The 14718-nt window shown below is 36.3% G+C and overlaps 1 protein-coding gene across 1 annotated transcript; it reads left to right on the top strand.

The window, feature by feature from the left end:
• Positions 1–561: 561 nt before the first annotated feature.
• On the top strand, positions 562–14332 carry LOC129883385 (importin beta-like SAD2). The gene is made up of 22 exons (XM_055958046.1): positions 562–845; positions 2056–2191; positions 2345–2432; positions 2574–2723; positions 3774–3936; positions 4268–4452; positions 4572–4745; positions 5262–5407; positions 5508–5631; positions 5728–5908; positions 6642–6801; positions 6876–6917; positions 7014–7132; positions 7211–7409; positions 8450–8581; positions 9242–9345; positions 9430–9609; positions 12005–12144; positions 12261–12400; positions 12494–12654; positions 13237–13372; positions 13476–14332. The coding sequence occupies exons 1-22, from the start codon at positions 756–758 to the stop codon at positions 13634–13636; spliced, it is 3111 nt and encodes a 1036-aa protein (XP_055814021.1). The 5' UTR covers positions 562–755; the 3' UTR covers positions 13637–14332.
• The last annotated feature ends 386 nt before the right edge of the window (positions 14333–14718 follow it).

Below are 14718 nucleotides of genomic sequence, written 5' to 3'. Positions count from 1 at the left end.
TATTGATCAGCAGAAGCTTACTTTCTAAATAGGGATCACATTGACTAGAATGTATATCTCTAACTTATGTTCCAACAACAATAAGGTGGTCAGACAAATTTCGCATGCCTGATTCCATCGTTTTACATGTTCTTCCTAAGAAACAGGAATGTACGGTATTTGTAAACAAAGATCAATTTTGTTTTCTAATGGTAAAAGTCATTTTCTCATATTTAGTGGGAAAATCTTTTTTTTTCTCCATTTATTAGTGATACATTTTCTCACATTAAGTGAAAATTATTTTTGTTTTTCATAAAAGATTTTTGATTGGAAAATATCTAATGAAAATACCATAATTATAATATAATAAAAAGAATAAAATAAAGAAAGGAACATTACACCTAATTATTTCAATTTCTTTCATATTCTTTTTCCCCATACAAAGTTCCTTTTTCCTTTCCTTTCCATTCCAACCTTTTCAAACATAAAAAAATAAAAAATAGTAAATTAGTTAAACCACTCCCCCCCTTTCCCCTTTCTTTTCTATCTGTCTTTTACCCTCCCTAAACCCTAATGATTTAAACGCCCACAACACATTCTCAGCACACACTCCAATTTTTCGCTGTCTCTGTCCGCAACCTCTCTTCCTTTCTTCTCTATTTCTTCATCTCTCTCTATATAAACCCTAGAAGAAGGAGGAGAATTTCCATATCCTTATCTTTCTAGGGTTTATACAATCATTTGTTTTCGTTATCCTTTTACTGAAAGCTGAAGTAATGGATTTTCAGAACCTTGCTATCATCCTTGCTGGTGCTCTCAGTCCCAATCCGGATGAACGTAAAGCTGCTGAAAACAGTCTCAATCAGGTTTAATTTGCTTATAAGCAGCAAAAGTATTGATTTTTTATTTTTGATTCAAGTTACTTGAGAATAAACTGAACTTGATCGGATTTGTTGTTATGATTGAATTATGATTAAATCTATGTGCTCATTTAAGTTGCATCAATCTACATATCAGAGAGTTATGGTATAATTAATATTTTTGTTAGTGTTAGTCCTGAATATCCAGATGAACGTAAAGTTGCTGAAAACAGTGTCGATCAGGTTTAATTTGCTTATAAGCAGCAAAAGTATTGAATTTTTTCTTTCAAGTTGCTCGAGGATAAACAGAATTTGATCTGATTTGTTGTTATGATTGAATTATGATTAAATCTATGTGGTTAGTTGATTTGCATCTAATATACTGATCAGAGAGTTATGGCATAAGTAATATTTTGTTAGTATTAGACCTGAATATCCGTATGAATGTAAAGCTGCTGAAAACAGTCTCAATCAGGTATAATTTGCTTATATGCAACAAAAGTATTGATTTTTTTGATTCAAGTTTCTTTAGAATAAATTGAATTTGATCGGATTTGTTGTATTGATTGAATTATTATTAAATCTACGTGGTTTGTTGATTTGCATCAACTATGCTGATCAGAGAGTTATGGTATAAGTAATAATTTGTTAGTTTTAGACCTGAATATCCGATGAATGTAAAGCTACTGAAAACTGTCTCAATCAGGTTGAATTTGCTTATAAAAAGCATCAGTATTGAATTCTTTTTTCAAGTTGCATGAGAAAAGAAACTCAATTTGATCGGATTTGTTGTTATGATTGAATTATGATTATCTACGTGGTTACTTGATTTGCATCAAAATACTGATAAGAGAGGTCTGCTATAATTAATATTTCTGTTAGTTTCAGTCCTGAATTATGGTTTTAAGGTGTTTGGAAATTGTAGTATTGATTTTTAATTGGATTGGGTTTGTGATGTTGGAGGTGCAAGTGTATTAGACTATTTAATGATAGCTAATCATATTACCTGACTTTTAATTATGCGTGTTTATTATAAGATTGTGGTGCTTATTTTTAGCTATTTATGAATGTTGAATTTGAATCAAATTTGTCCTCATGGATTACAAACTCACAGGTTGACATTATAGGATGTTCAGCACTTGAATTATGGGGAATAAATTTGTGACATTGGATTCTTTTTAATTTTGTATATTCCTGAGTGCACCTATGTTTGCAGTTTCAGCATACCCCACAACATCTTGTGAGACTGCTGCAAATCATAGTAGATGGGTCTTGCGACATGGCAGTCCGACAGGTGGCTAGTATTCATTTTAAGAACTTCGTTGCAAAGAACTGGTGCCCTCATGATCCTGGTAATGACCTTAATATATACCCCCACAAACAAGAAAAAGAGAAAAGAAGAAGATTTCTTTTTATATGGAATAAAATGGAAAAATACATTTCATGATATTTTCATTAGTTGTTGTCTAAATTTGGTATTTATGGAGAAATTTGTGTTGATGTAGCTGAGCAATCAAAAATTATGCCAAGTGACAAGGAATTGGTGAGGCAAAATATTCTCATATTTATTGCACAGGTTCCTTCATTGTTGAGGTATGATTTATCATCTGTACACGTTGTAATGTGTTTCTTATGGAAATCCTTTTTGATAAAACAAAATGTTGATAGTCTTTTCCTTTTACTTCTTTTTGACATTGGACTCTTCTAAGTAGACAGGTTTATTATTGTGAACAGGGTGCAGTTGGGGGAATGCATCAAGACAATGATACATGCAGACTACCCGGAGCAGTGGCCAACTCTTCTGCCCTGGGTAAAGCATAATCTGCAGGATCAGCAAGTTTATGGTGCTTTGTTTATTCTGAGAATTCTCTCTAGGAAATATGAGTAAGTTGTTTATTTACAATGGTGCTCTGCTTGACAATCTCTAATTTCTTTGTTTTGGCTACTCTAGAGATTGTTTCCATGTGCTGCGCTTTATGTTCCTCTACCGATCCATGACCAGTGAATTTGTGCTACAGTAAACGCTTTCATGTACTTGAACTCTTGAGCTTTTGTAGTTCAACGGAATAATGTCTGCCATCAACACTAAAAGGATATAATGTATATATGTATTTTTATGCATGTTAATGCATCTGGTCCCAAAAAAATAGAACATAACATGCATCAAAATAAATACTTTTTCCTCTTATAATACACCACACTAATTAACCTGCACTCTCGTTAAAACGTTATTAGTTGAGGCCGCAGAAAGTCTTGATAAAATATGCCTCTTAAGTTTTGAGTATAATGAGTGTGTCAATGGTTCACATTGCTCAATCCCTTAAAACTCTTTACGATATGAAAGCACGGTGTGAGAGATTGATAGCTTATCCAACATCTTTTTTTCCCCTTTGCACATATGCCAGGGGAAGGGTGGTATTTTTTCCTTAGCATTATTGGTTTGATTTCAAAAATGATTTTATTACAGTGTAATAATCTTATTTTTGCAGGCACTTTATAAAAACCCTAAGTTCTACATATGTATGTATTATACAGTGTTTCCCGCCCCCCGGCTTTGGTTTAATGGTAAGATCGTAGCTTTCATGTGTGGCTAAGCCACACATTATGGATCTGACACTGCTGCATACAAAAGCCTTGTATTTAAGTGGAAAAAATTAGAGTGGTGGGCTCATTACCCACCGAGTTCCAAACTGTGGGCAACTGGCCCTCAAGGATTTCTGGGTTACTAAAATATGTTGTATATAGTTTCTCTGAGTTCTCAGCGATTGGATAAATAGTAGTGAAGTGCAGGGATATCCTTCCATCTGTTTAGAGATGAAAAACGCTTTTGAGTGGTTTTGTTATCTATGAATCTTCTTTGACCTAGATCAACTGGATGGTAAAACTCCATTATAACTTCTTCTATGTGTGCACATCTTTTTTTCTATTTATCAGATTCAAATCAGATGAGGAGAGAACACCTGTTTATCACGTCGTCGAGGAAACTTTTCCGCATCTGCTCAACATATTCAACAGACTTGTTCAGATAACAAATCCGTCAATTGAAGTAGCAGACTTGATCAAGCTCATTTGCAAAATATTCTGGTCATCCATTTATGTAAGTTTTCTTTGAATGTTTTTATTTTGTTTGTCTTATAAGGCTGTTTTTCCGGATGAGAGTTGTTGTTTCTACTCATTTAGCTAAACCCTTTAAAGAAGCGTGTGGTGTGTGTGGTGAGTTTCTGCCTGTCTACCTTTTCATCTTCTATTAGTATTTTCAAATATTCTTGATCTGGCAAATAATTCATAGAATTGAACTGGATATAAAAGCTGTTCCTCTCTGCGCTTCAGTTTCAGTTCTTACAATATAGCTCCTTATAAAAAAAGGTTGATCCAGTAGCTGAATTGTATGCAACTCTCTACCTTTTCAATGTCAAACTATTTTCCAGTTGGAGATTCCGAAGCAGTTGTTTGATCCAAGCGTGTTCAATGCCTGGATGGTTCTTTTCTTGAACATGTTGGAGAGGTCTGTCCCTGTGGAAGGCCAACCAGCTGATCCAGAGCTAAGGAAATCATGGGGATGGTGGAAGGTGAAAAAGTGGACAGTCCATATATTAAATCGACTTTACACCAGGTATATTGATACCCCTTATGTTTATTTGGTTCTGACCAATTGTGGGTTTCTTCTAGTATTGATCTCACTTTTATTTTTATCTTTCATTCCTCTCTTAGTACTTGTATTTTTTTTTCCAGGTTTGGAGATTTAAAACTTCAAAATCCAGACAACAAGGCTTTTGCTCAAATGTTTCAGAAGGGTTATGCTGGGAAAATCTTGGAATGCCACCTTAATCTGTTGAATGTTATCCGTGCTGGTGGTTACTTGCCAGATAGGGTGATCAACCTCATTTTGCAATACCTAAGCAATAGGTTTGTGCAACAACTTTGTTTAGTAACTCGGAAAATTAGTCACATATACTATCTTTAACTACTTCCTGAGTTATCTCCTTTCTAAATCTGCTTGTACGTAGGTAGCAAAGCATGACCTTGGGTTTTAGTAAGTTGAAAGACTTCATGGATATTTTAAGCTGCGAGTTGTATTGGTAACTTTAGAATACTACAATTTCATTTAGTGGATTAAAGTGCAGGTCCTCTAGTTGCTATACTTCCTCTGCTACTTTGCTTTGTTTCCCTAGTTTTTTCTATCGATAGGTTTTTAATAAGCATGTAATGAGTGATACTAGGCCCTGGCTTTGATTTCAACTACTGATTAATTGACTGCAATACATGTTACTAAGCTTTTTCTGCCTCTCTATTTTGTCTATATCAGTGACTATGGGCTGGATATTTTTTCCTTCTCCAAGTTTCTAGATCGACAGTTTGGTAACTGAAATGCACTTTATTTCTACATTTTTCTGGATACTTAGTTATTCTTGTACTATGCAGTATCTCAAAGAGCAACATGTACAGCTTGTTGCAACCCAGACTTGATATTGTTCTTTTCGAGATCATCTTCCCGCTTATGTGCTTCAGTGATAATGATCAAAAGCTTTGGGAGGAGGATCCTCATGAATATGTGAGGAAGGGTTATGGTAACTTCTGATATGTCATTCACTAGTATATATATTGCTGTCCCTCCACTCAGCTGAGTTCAGCAATTTATGATTGACATTCCTCTTTATAATTCTGCAGATATAATTGAGGACTTATATAGTCCCAGAACTGCTGCAATGGATTTTGTGAGCGAGTTAGTAAGAAAGCGTGGTAAAGAGAACCTTCAAAAATTTATACTCTTCATTGTCGAGATTTTTAAGAGGTATCTTTCAATGTTACTTCATGGTAACACACATGTTAAACTACGTTTCATGATAACAAAATTGTTGTGTTCGCATTTTGTATTTTATTTTCTTAGATATGAGGAGGCAGCTCCAGAATACAAGCCCTATAGGCAGAAGGATGGTGCTCTTCTTGCAATTGGAGCTCTTTGCGATAAATTGAAACAAACTGAGCCATACAAATCAGAGCTTGAACGTATGCTTGTACAACATGTTTTCCCTGAATTTAGCAGTCCTGTGGGTCATCTTCGAGCCAAGGTGTGTTGGATCGTGTTGAACTGTTGTTGATCTTTGTTAATATGGTCTCTTAAAGGCAATTGGTTTATTCTGTCTAATGATTTCCTTTGGGTTTTCTTTTAGAGGATTAGTAACGAGGCAAATGCTGAAATATGTAATTTACTTTATTTCTTCGCCTTTCATCGCATTTATTGTAAGATGTTTTTTCGAGTAAGGTCACAGTGCTTCAATCGGAAGAATTTTAATTCTATTATGTGATATTTTACAATATATGTGTGCAGTAGCTGCAAATGTTACACTTTGTACCTTTAATTTGAAATAGCTTTCAGGAAGCTTTCTGGCTCGTTGAACTCTTATAGATTTGTCAGTCCAGTCTATATACCACAAATGCTGTTTGTGTTCTCACTAATCTTTTACCAATAAATGGAGTAAGATTGCTGCTTACTCATTCCTTGTTTCTGAAAACAAGTTGTCTTTCCTGTGCAACTGGAAGTTTTCCTCTTTTTCTTAAATCCTTACCAAGTCTTCACACAATCTTTAGACACTGCATCCCTTCCCTTCTTTACTCCTGTTGTTTTTTTATCGATAGCTATTGCTGCAATGAACAATGTTTTCCATTTTCTATAATGGAGGAGCATATAGAGCAATTTGTCAGTGCCTCTTTGCTTTTGTCTGTTTATCATAGTTTCTGATTTTCAAAATTAATGTGATACATCCTCATCATTGTCAATGTTTTATCTTTTTATCATAACAGGCAGCATGGGTTGCAGGACAGTATGCCCATATTAACTTTGCAGATCCAAACAATTTCCGCAAGGCATTACACAGTGTCGTGACTGGAATGCGCGATCCTGACCTACCAGTTCGTGTTGATTCTGTTTTCGCATTACGCTCGTTTATTGAAGCTTGCAGAGGTAAACGTATACTTGACATTTTGATATCTTCGTATATGTTAATCCTGCTTACACTTATCTGTTTGTTTGTGCAGATTTGAATGAAGTCCGACCAATTCTTCCCCAACTACTTGATGGTACTTGCAAGATCATTTGTGTTTTGTATTGCTAATCAGCATCAACTGATGATGTTATTTTGTATAACTATCATTTTGCATATCAATTGCGTTCAGAATTTTTCAAGCTTATGAATGAAGTCGAGAATGAAGATCTTGTGTTTACACTCGAGACTATCGTGGACAAGTTTGGTGAGGAGATGGCTCCTTATGCTCTTGGATTATGCCAGAATTTGGTGAGAATTTTTGTTATTAGAGCGCTTTCCAATGCAAAGAATATTTGCGCCACCAAAATCTAATGAGTTGCTATTTAGGCTGCTGCATTTTGGAAATGCATGAACTCCGCGGAGGCAGAGGAAGAAGCGGATGATCCTGGAGCTCTTGCTGCAGTTGGCTGTTTACGAGCCATAAGCACAATACTCGAGTCAGTGAGCCGACTTCCACAACTTTTCATTCATATTGAGCCAACACTCCTGCCAATAATGCGTAGGATGTTGACTACAGATGGACAAGGTGTGTTTTTTTGATCGTAAAAAGATATTTATTTAGACTAGGTGCTTTATTCTTCACCTATCCAAAAAAGTTGCTTTATTCTTCTGTTAGCTTGTTACCTTTTTGTTGGTAGGACAATCATTTAGTTGAAGTTAGAAGTTTCTCAATCTGTGTGGTGTCAGATTGAGCTACACTTTTAACGTTGTTCATCTGCCATGAAATACATTGTTGCATTATCCAATTCTTATCATCCAAATTTCACGCTTTATCCAATTCTTATCATCCAAATTTCACGCTTTCTCGTGGAAACAATAGGAATGTAATGTTATATAGGTAAGTGAAACATAGGAGAAAGTTTGAATTCATTTTTTCCTTTGTTTGATGAAGACAGAGTCTGATGAAGATGTCATATGTGTTTCTACAACCACAACATCCACAGTGCAGTCCCACAAGTGGGGTTTAGTGAGGGTAGGATGTAAGCATACTTTACCCAACCTTTGTGGGGTAGAGAGGTTGTTTCCGATAGACCCTCTGCTCAAAAGAAATGTGTTCGAAGCATGATTGCGTGCCGTATGCGTTTCTATTGTTTTTAATTAGATAGTATGCCAATATGAGAGAGATTTTGCTCCGTTTGATTTTTCAAGTTCTTTCCTCTTCTGCACAAAAAGAAGAAAAAACAAAGGGGTTTCCTTCCATGTATTTTGCCTTGAAACATCTTTGAAGTGTTAAGCTGCAGAAAGACTTGATGGATCATTTTTAAGTGAAATATGATAGGTGAACTTCCTGTGGTTATCATAAAATATTAGCTAGCTTCTTTTGTAGTATATCTATATGGACAGGAGCAATTTATCATTTCTTCTTTCCACATGTGTTCATTGATGTATTAGAAAAATGCGATTAATGCAATCTTGTGGAGACCGTGCCTCGCCCAAAGTCTGCATGGTTTATATGTCCACAACTTGTATTGGTTGAACGATGATCCTGATTAAACGAAGCTGGATGTGTTGCGTATTTCTTTGAAAACAACGTGTTTCTCTTCTAACCAATTGATCTTCCTGCAGAGGTCTTTGAAGAGGTTTTGGAGATAGTTTCATATATGACATTTTTCTCGCCAACAATATCCATGGAAATGTGGAGTTTATGGCCATTGATGATGGAGGCGCTAGCAGACTGGGCTATTGACTTCTTTCCAAGTATGTGTAGACATTTTAATTTTACTGTTGGGAAAATGCTCTTCTTTCGAATGGGGTTGGTTGGTGGTTTTATCTGTTGCTTCTAATGCCTTCGTATTTAATACACACATTTGTTGTGTGACTAGGTTATGGAGGTTCAGGAATCTAAGAGATCATGATTTGCTCAACTAAGTTTCATGTGTTTAACTAGATCATTTAGATTTAAGGAGTAAAAGATTCTCATTGTGTCCGGGGAGAGATTGGTGGATAAGAGTTTCATGAACAGAACAGTTTTTTCTTGTTGTATTTGAACTACTCTTCTTCCTAGCTATGTTTTTCCTCTTGTTCATCTTATTGGGAGGGTTGCTGGTAGTAAAGAATTAGTTGCAAATCAATCTAGATGGTTGAATTTCATTTCATCCTTCTAAAGATTGGCCATGTTCGATGAATCGATTTTACGATGCTGTTATATTACTTATAGTAATACGCTTGTGGCTGTAGTGAGATATATGATGCATTCTTCTGTGAAGAGATGCTAGGTGCTGCAGAATGAAACACATGTTCTTTGTTTTGCCAGTGGATAGTAGATGTTTTCATCATTTATATGGAACTAAAATTACAGTTCTGCATATTGCCTGATCTGGTTCCCCTTTTTGTTGGTTTGGATTTATGTTTTTGCAGATATACTGGTTCCTTTAGACAACTATATATCCAAGAGTACTGCTCACTTCCTCACTTGCAAGGATCCGGACTACCAACAAAGCCTTTGGAATATGATATCATCTGTAAGTCAAATATTGCCACCGAATTTTAGCTTCTGATCATTTTGCTTTAGATTCAAATGTGGAATACTTAACATTTCTTGTCAGGTTATGGGAGATAAAAATTTGGAGGATGGTGACATTGAGTCCGCACCAAAGCTTATTCAAGTTGTATTCGAGCATTGCAAGGGACAGGTGGATCACTGGGTTGAGCCGTATATTAGAGTGACAATTGAACGTCTCCGTCGAGCTGAAAAATCATATCTGAAGTGTCTCTTGGTCCAAGTGGTAATTTACTTTGTGTTCAAACTTACTTTTGTGTATGTTTCTCTATTAACTGTGTACTCTGGTTGGTATGCGGTAAATGGAAGCTTCCTGGAACAGTAACATAGGAAGAGTGCTAATTATCTTGCTTCAGCCACTCCCATATGTTTCCTTTATTTCTGTTTGGCGGACCATTGATCTGTAAAATGTATAGTCTGTCAATTTCATTTGACATATGGCAGATGGATGTTCTCTTTGCCCCAACATGCACATTCTTCATTTGTTATGAAAACAATATTTAGATGAAATTGATCCTCAATTGCATTGCGGTTGATCACATGAATCCTATATACCAATTCTAGTGCATGTTGGAACCATTTCATTGCAATACTCAAAATTTCTTTTCCGCAACAAATATTGTGGTTCTCTAAATCTAGAGTGCTCTACATCTCAGACTTATCACTCTACTTGCTTACATATTTCCTAAACAATTAAGATAATACTCGTAGAGTCAGACCGGTTGTGTGTCCAACGATTGGGCTAAGCTTTTTAAGCCAGCTAGTTCCTATTTTTTGTTCTTTGGTTATTTCCAAATGGCTTCAGAGAGATAGTGGCTTTCTTGAGCTCCATGTGCTTTTAGGTGTATTTAGTCCCTTTTTAACTCCTTCAATCACTACGGTGTTGCGCATAGTGAACAATGCGTTTGGAGATTTACATAGGATATAGACAAATCACTTCAAGCAAGCCTGAAGTATTTTAATTATGGGTTGCATTTTCGTGTATCAAATGATTATCCTAGAAACTTAAATACTTGAGATTAATATCAAAGTTAATTTACTTATATAAATTTATTATAGAATACAGAGACAGGATAGTTTAGCCTAGTGTAGGGAAGCATCAATAATTCTCATGTGATGAGAAAAATGTACTTGAGAGAATTGACTTATCTATGAAAAATATTTTTTTGGGGGTTTATTTTTTTGATGTTTAGTTGGAGTGTGGAAACTACTAGGCGAAGGTGGAAGGGATGAGAGAGAAAGCAAGTGTGGGTGGCAAAGGGAAGAATATCCGAGCAAAGCAATCTTGGCAGGGTATGATAAAAAGCTCTCACCAGGATTGTCTTTCCAGATAGATTGATCAACATTTCCCTCTTTGTGATAGCTGAGAAGCGTTCTAAATACTTTTCGACAAGGAGAGAGTTCCAACAAAAACGTGATCCTCTACAACGGAAGCTAACGTGGATGTTCCACCGGCACCGGGGTTCGAAGAAAAAACATTTATTAGAAATGATATAAATCTTATTAAATCATTATTTTTATGAAATTTTGAGTTGGAAAAATTTATAATAACATCCAAATGTTAGTTGGAGCAGTGATATGAAGTTAAGAGTTCAATAATTGTGAAGTATAAAATCACCTCTGCCCAGACATGATGTCTCTCTGTTTGGTGGAAAATGTTTTCCTTGAAAAATATTTTCTAGCAAGCAAACACCAGAAAATCATTTATTTTACCGGAAAATATTTTCCAGGAAAGATGTTTTTGGTCATACCAGATTATGATTGAAAATATTCAGTGGATTAACATTTGTATTTACTTCTGTAGACAATCATTTGTTTTTTCCAATTTTTTATTAAGGTAGTTTTACTTTTCATTGGTAGGCAATCTACTTGCAATCTTGGTTTTCCCATTTTAATTTATGTTGCTCCATTGTGATTTGGGCTTGGATGGAATACAAAACCGATTTAGAGAAGCACAGGAAAAGCTTCCAGATTAGGCTGCACTAACTTGTTTGAACTTTACATATCAGGTTGCACATATTACATTAAGCTTCGGTGTGACCCAGTGGTTTAGGCCTGGGACTTTCATGTTGGAGGTCTCAAGTTTGAAACCCCTTGCCAGCGTAAGCAAGGGGTTTGCCTTCCGGGTCGAGCTCGTCACACTGGACTTGCCTAGTGCGGGTTACCTCTCCTACGGGTTTTTTTACGTTGTGCGCATCCAAAGGATAGCGGCTGTGGGTTTCCCTTGTCATAAAAAAAAAATTACATTAAGCTAACTGAGTAAAGATGTGAAGTAAAGGATTTTGTTCTCTTTATCGTAGATAGGAGTGTGTGAAAGCTTAGTGCATGAAGCTTTTGTTTTTATTATTGGAGGTGGTGTGTATCAGTATAGGGAAGAATTTAATTCTTCTTTTTTCTTGTTTATTGTCCGAATGCAATATGAAAACCATGAATTTAAATTTGATATGGGGTGTATCTGTTGAGTGAAGAAACTTCAAGAGCCCTTACATATGATAAATTGCTGATCTTTCTACGCGCTTTAAGTATTGGTCTTCAGATTGCTGATAGCTTATTGTTCTTTTCTAGATTATGTTTCACAGGTTGCTGATGTTTCTATTGTTTGATAATTTTCCTTTTGGCAGATAGCTGATACTCTTTACTACAATGCGCCCCTGACATTGAACATCCTTCAAAAGCTTGGCATTGCTACAGAAGTGTTCAATCTCTGGTTTCAGATGTTGGGACAAACAAAAAAGAGCGGAGCACGGGTTAACTTTAAAAGGTAAAGGCCTGTTACTCTCTCTGTTTCCAATGAAAAGGGGAAGTTAATACAATTTTGAATGAATTAGCAGGTAAAAACAGGTCCACTAATGTTATGTTCCTTGTATTGTTTTGCAGGGAACATGACAAAAAGGTTTGCTGCTTGGGCTTGACATCTTTGCTCCCACTTCCCGTGGATCAATTGCCAGGGGAAGCCTTAGAACGTGTTTTCAAAGCAACTCTAGATCTGCTTGTTGCCTACAAAGATCAAGTAGCAGGTTAAACTTATTTTTGCATTTTCCTCAATTTCTGGTGCATTACTACACCATATATATTATATAATCATCTAATATTTTTATCATTGTGTTTAGAAGCGGCTAAGGAGGATGAGGCAGAAGATGATGATGATATGAATGGATTGCAAACTGATGAGGATGATGACGAAGATGATGGGTCTGACAAAGAAATGGGGGATGATGCTGAGGAAGGGGATGAGGCTGACAGTACTAGGCTTCAAAAATTGGCTGCACAGGTGATTACTTAAAATTGTGCTTGTACTATTGGAATCTGTACTGCTGATGCTCCATTTCGTGTGTATATTTTTTGGTTGAGTAGAGTCATCTATTACTTTCTGCTTTGTTTTAAACCTGAATGAGGAGTCAAAAGACAGCTTCTCTCTACCTGCACAAGGTAGGGGTAAGGTTTGTGTACATACCACCCTTCCTAGACCCCCTTGTGGGATTACACTGGGTATGTTTGAGATGGATTAACAGCTTGACATGGATCTGGTTTCTATCCTTTATATGACAACAGTTGAGCAACATATATGAATGAGGTTGAACAAGAGAACAGACAGGGTTTCTTTTAGAATGATTATGATATATCAAGAACTATGTTGGTTATGTACTTAATGACATGAGTTTGGTAGTGATATTTTTTCGTGCCTCAGAACATGAAGGAATTTGAAGTACCTTCTGTAGATAACCTTTGTGATGGCTTCTTGTAGGAGAATTTATTACAGATTGAGGCCTGGATACCTCTATTTCAAGATAAAGAACGCTGCCGTTGGATTTAGCATCTCTAAAAGCTTTGACATCTTGTTCTGCTTTTGTAGGCAAAGGCTTTCCGTTCACATGACGATGATGATGATGACGACGACTCCGATGATGATTTTAGTGATGATGATGAAGAGATGCAATCACCCCTTGATGAGGTGGACCCATTCATTTTCTTTGTGGAAACAATCAAAGGTATGCTGCTGCTGCTTATTTTGTTTTTAGTTTTATTTTTGGTTGGTGTTGGGCTGTTGGCTCACTTGTTTCTTCCCTTCTATCATTGGACTGTTGGATCCAGCTATGCAAGCATCTGATCCATCGAGGTTCCAGAGCCTTACCCAGACTTTGGACTTCCGTTATCAAGCATTGGCAAATGGTGTTGCTCAGCATGCTGAGCAGAGAAGAGTGGAAATAGAGAAAGAAAAAATGGAAAAGGCGTCAGCAACAGTTGCTTCATGATTTTGGTCAACCGGTTTACTTTTGGCGGTCAAAACTCAATTTGCTCTGAGTTCTTCGGGTATCCCTTTCATTCAATAATATGGTTTGAGAAAGAGTTAAGTTGCTAAGTTTAAAGGTTTTGAGGGGTCCGCTGGTTCTGGAAATCTGGGAGTCTTGATGAGTAATGACATCCCAAATATGTACCTTGGTTACCGAGGGGCAGAAGATGAAGTTGCAACTAGGCCTGCTCTTTCTTTTGCTGTGTGGTCTTGATGAGTCTCCGTGAAGTAGGCTATTCTATGTCAGAAGATGCCTCTTTGCTGGATATCATTGTTTTATTTCCGAGTGTCGTGTAGTACATTTTTATACGGATGAAAACGTTAGGATTATTCATTGGTGGCCTTTCTATTTGGTTTAGGAGGGTGTGAGGGTTGAGGGATGGTCGTAAATGCACACAGCATTTATCGTGTATTATATTTATTTGGGTACCAGAAGATGCATATACTTGTCTGAATTTGGGTGAATTAATGCCCTAAAAGTTTTGTAAGTCTCGGTTGTAGTTTATGTTCAGTATTTATACACCATTGGTTTATTTTTGGGTCGAAAGCTGTTTCACATTGCAAGTGGTCATACAGTTAGCTTCGATGCTGATTGTAAAACATTTCATATTCCTTTTTCTTGTGGAATATCATAATTGTATCTGTTCTCTTTTCTTAATGGTTCTTTGAATGTACCATGCTGTCATTCGAGTAACAGTGAATTCATAGGGAAGATGTAGTTGAGCAAATTTGAATATGTCATGGACAAAGTTGGACGTATTCTTTCAGACAACAATAAGTTAGTTAACTAACTGCCTATAACACAAAGCGTTATCTTGCTTGCCCAACACATTGTTTCTAAAGCCTGCCAACTACGAGGATCTGTATCCGGCAACCTATCCTATACAGAGGTGACTGCAAAATGTAAAGAAATGAAGTCTATTTTTTTCTTGCGATTTGGGTCCTAGCATGGACAATCAAGTGAACATTGGTTTTTGGTTTCTCTTTTTACATGATAAAAAGGAAATAAAACAACACATTTCTTTCTCTCCCTAAAATCAACTG

The sequence above is a fragment of the Solanum dulcamara genome, chromosome 3 (genome assembly GCF_947179165.1).
Source record: "Solanum dulcamara chromosome 3, daSolDulc1.2, whole genome shotgun sequence".
In the NCBI taxonomy this organism is placed as follows: Eukaryota; Viridiplantae; Streptophyta; class Magnoliopsida; order Solanales; family Solanaceae; genus Solanum; species Solanum dulcamara.
The sequence above is the reverse complement of the archived record's forward strand: the minus strand, read 5'-3'. Positions and strand labels throughout refer to the sequence as shown.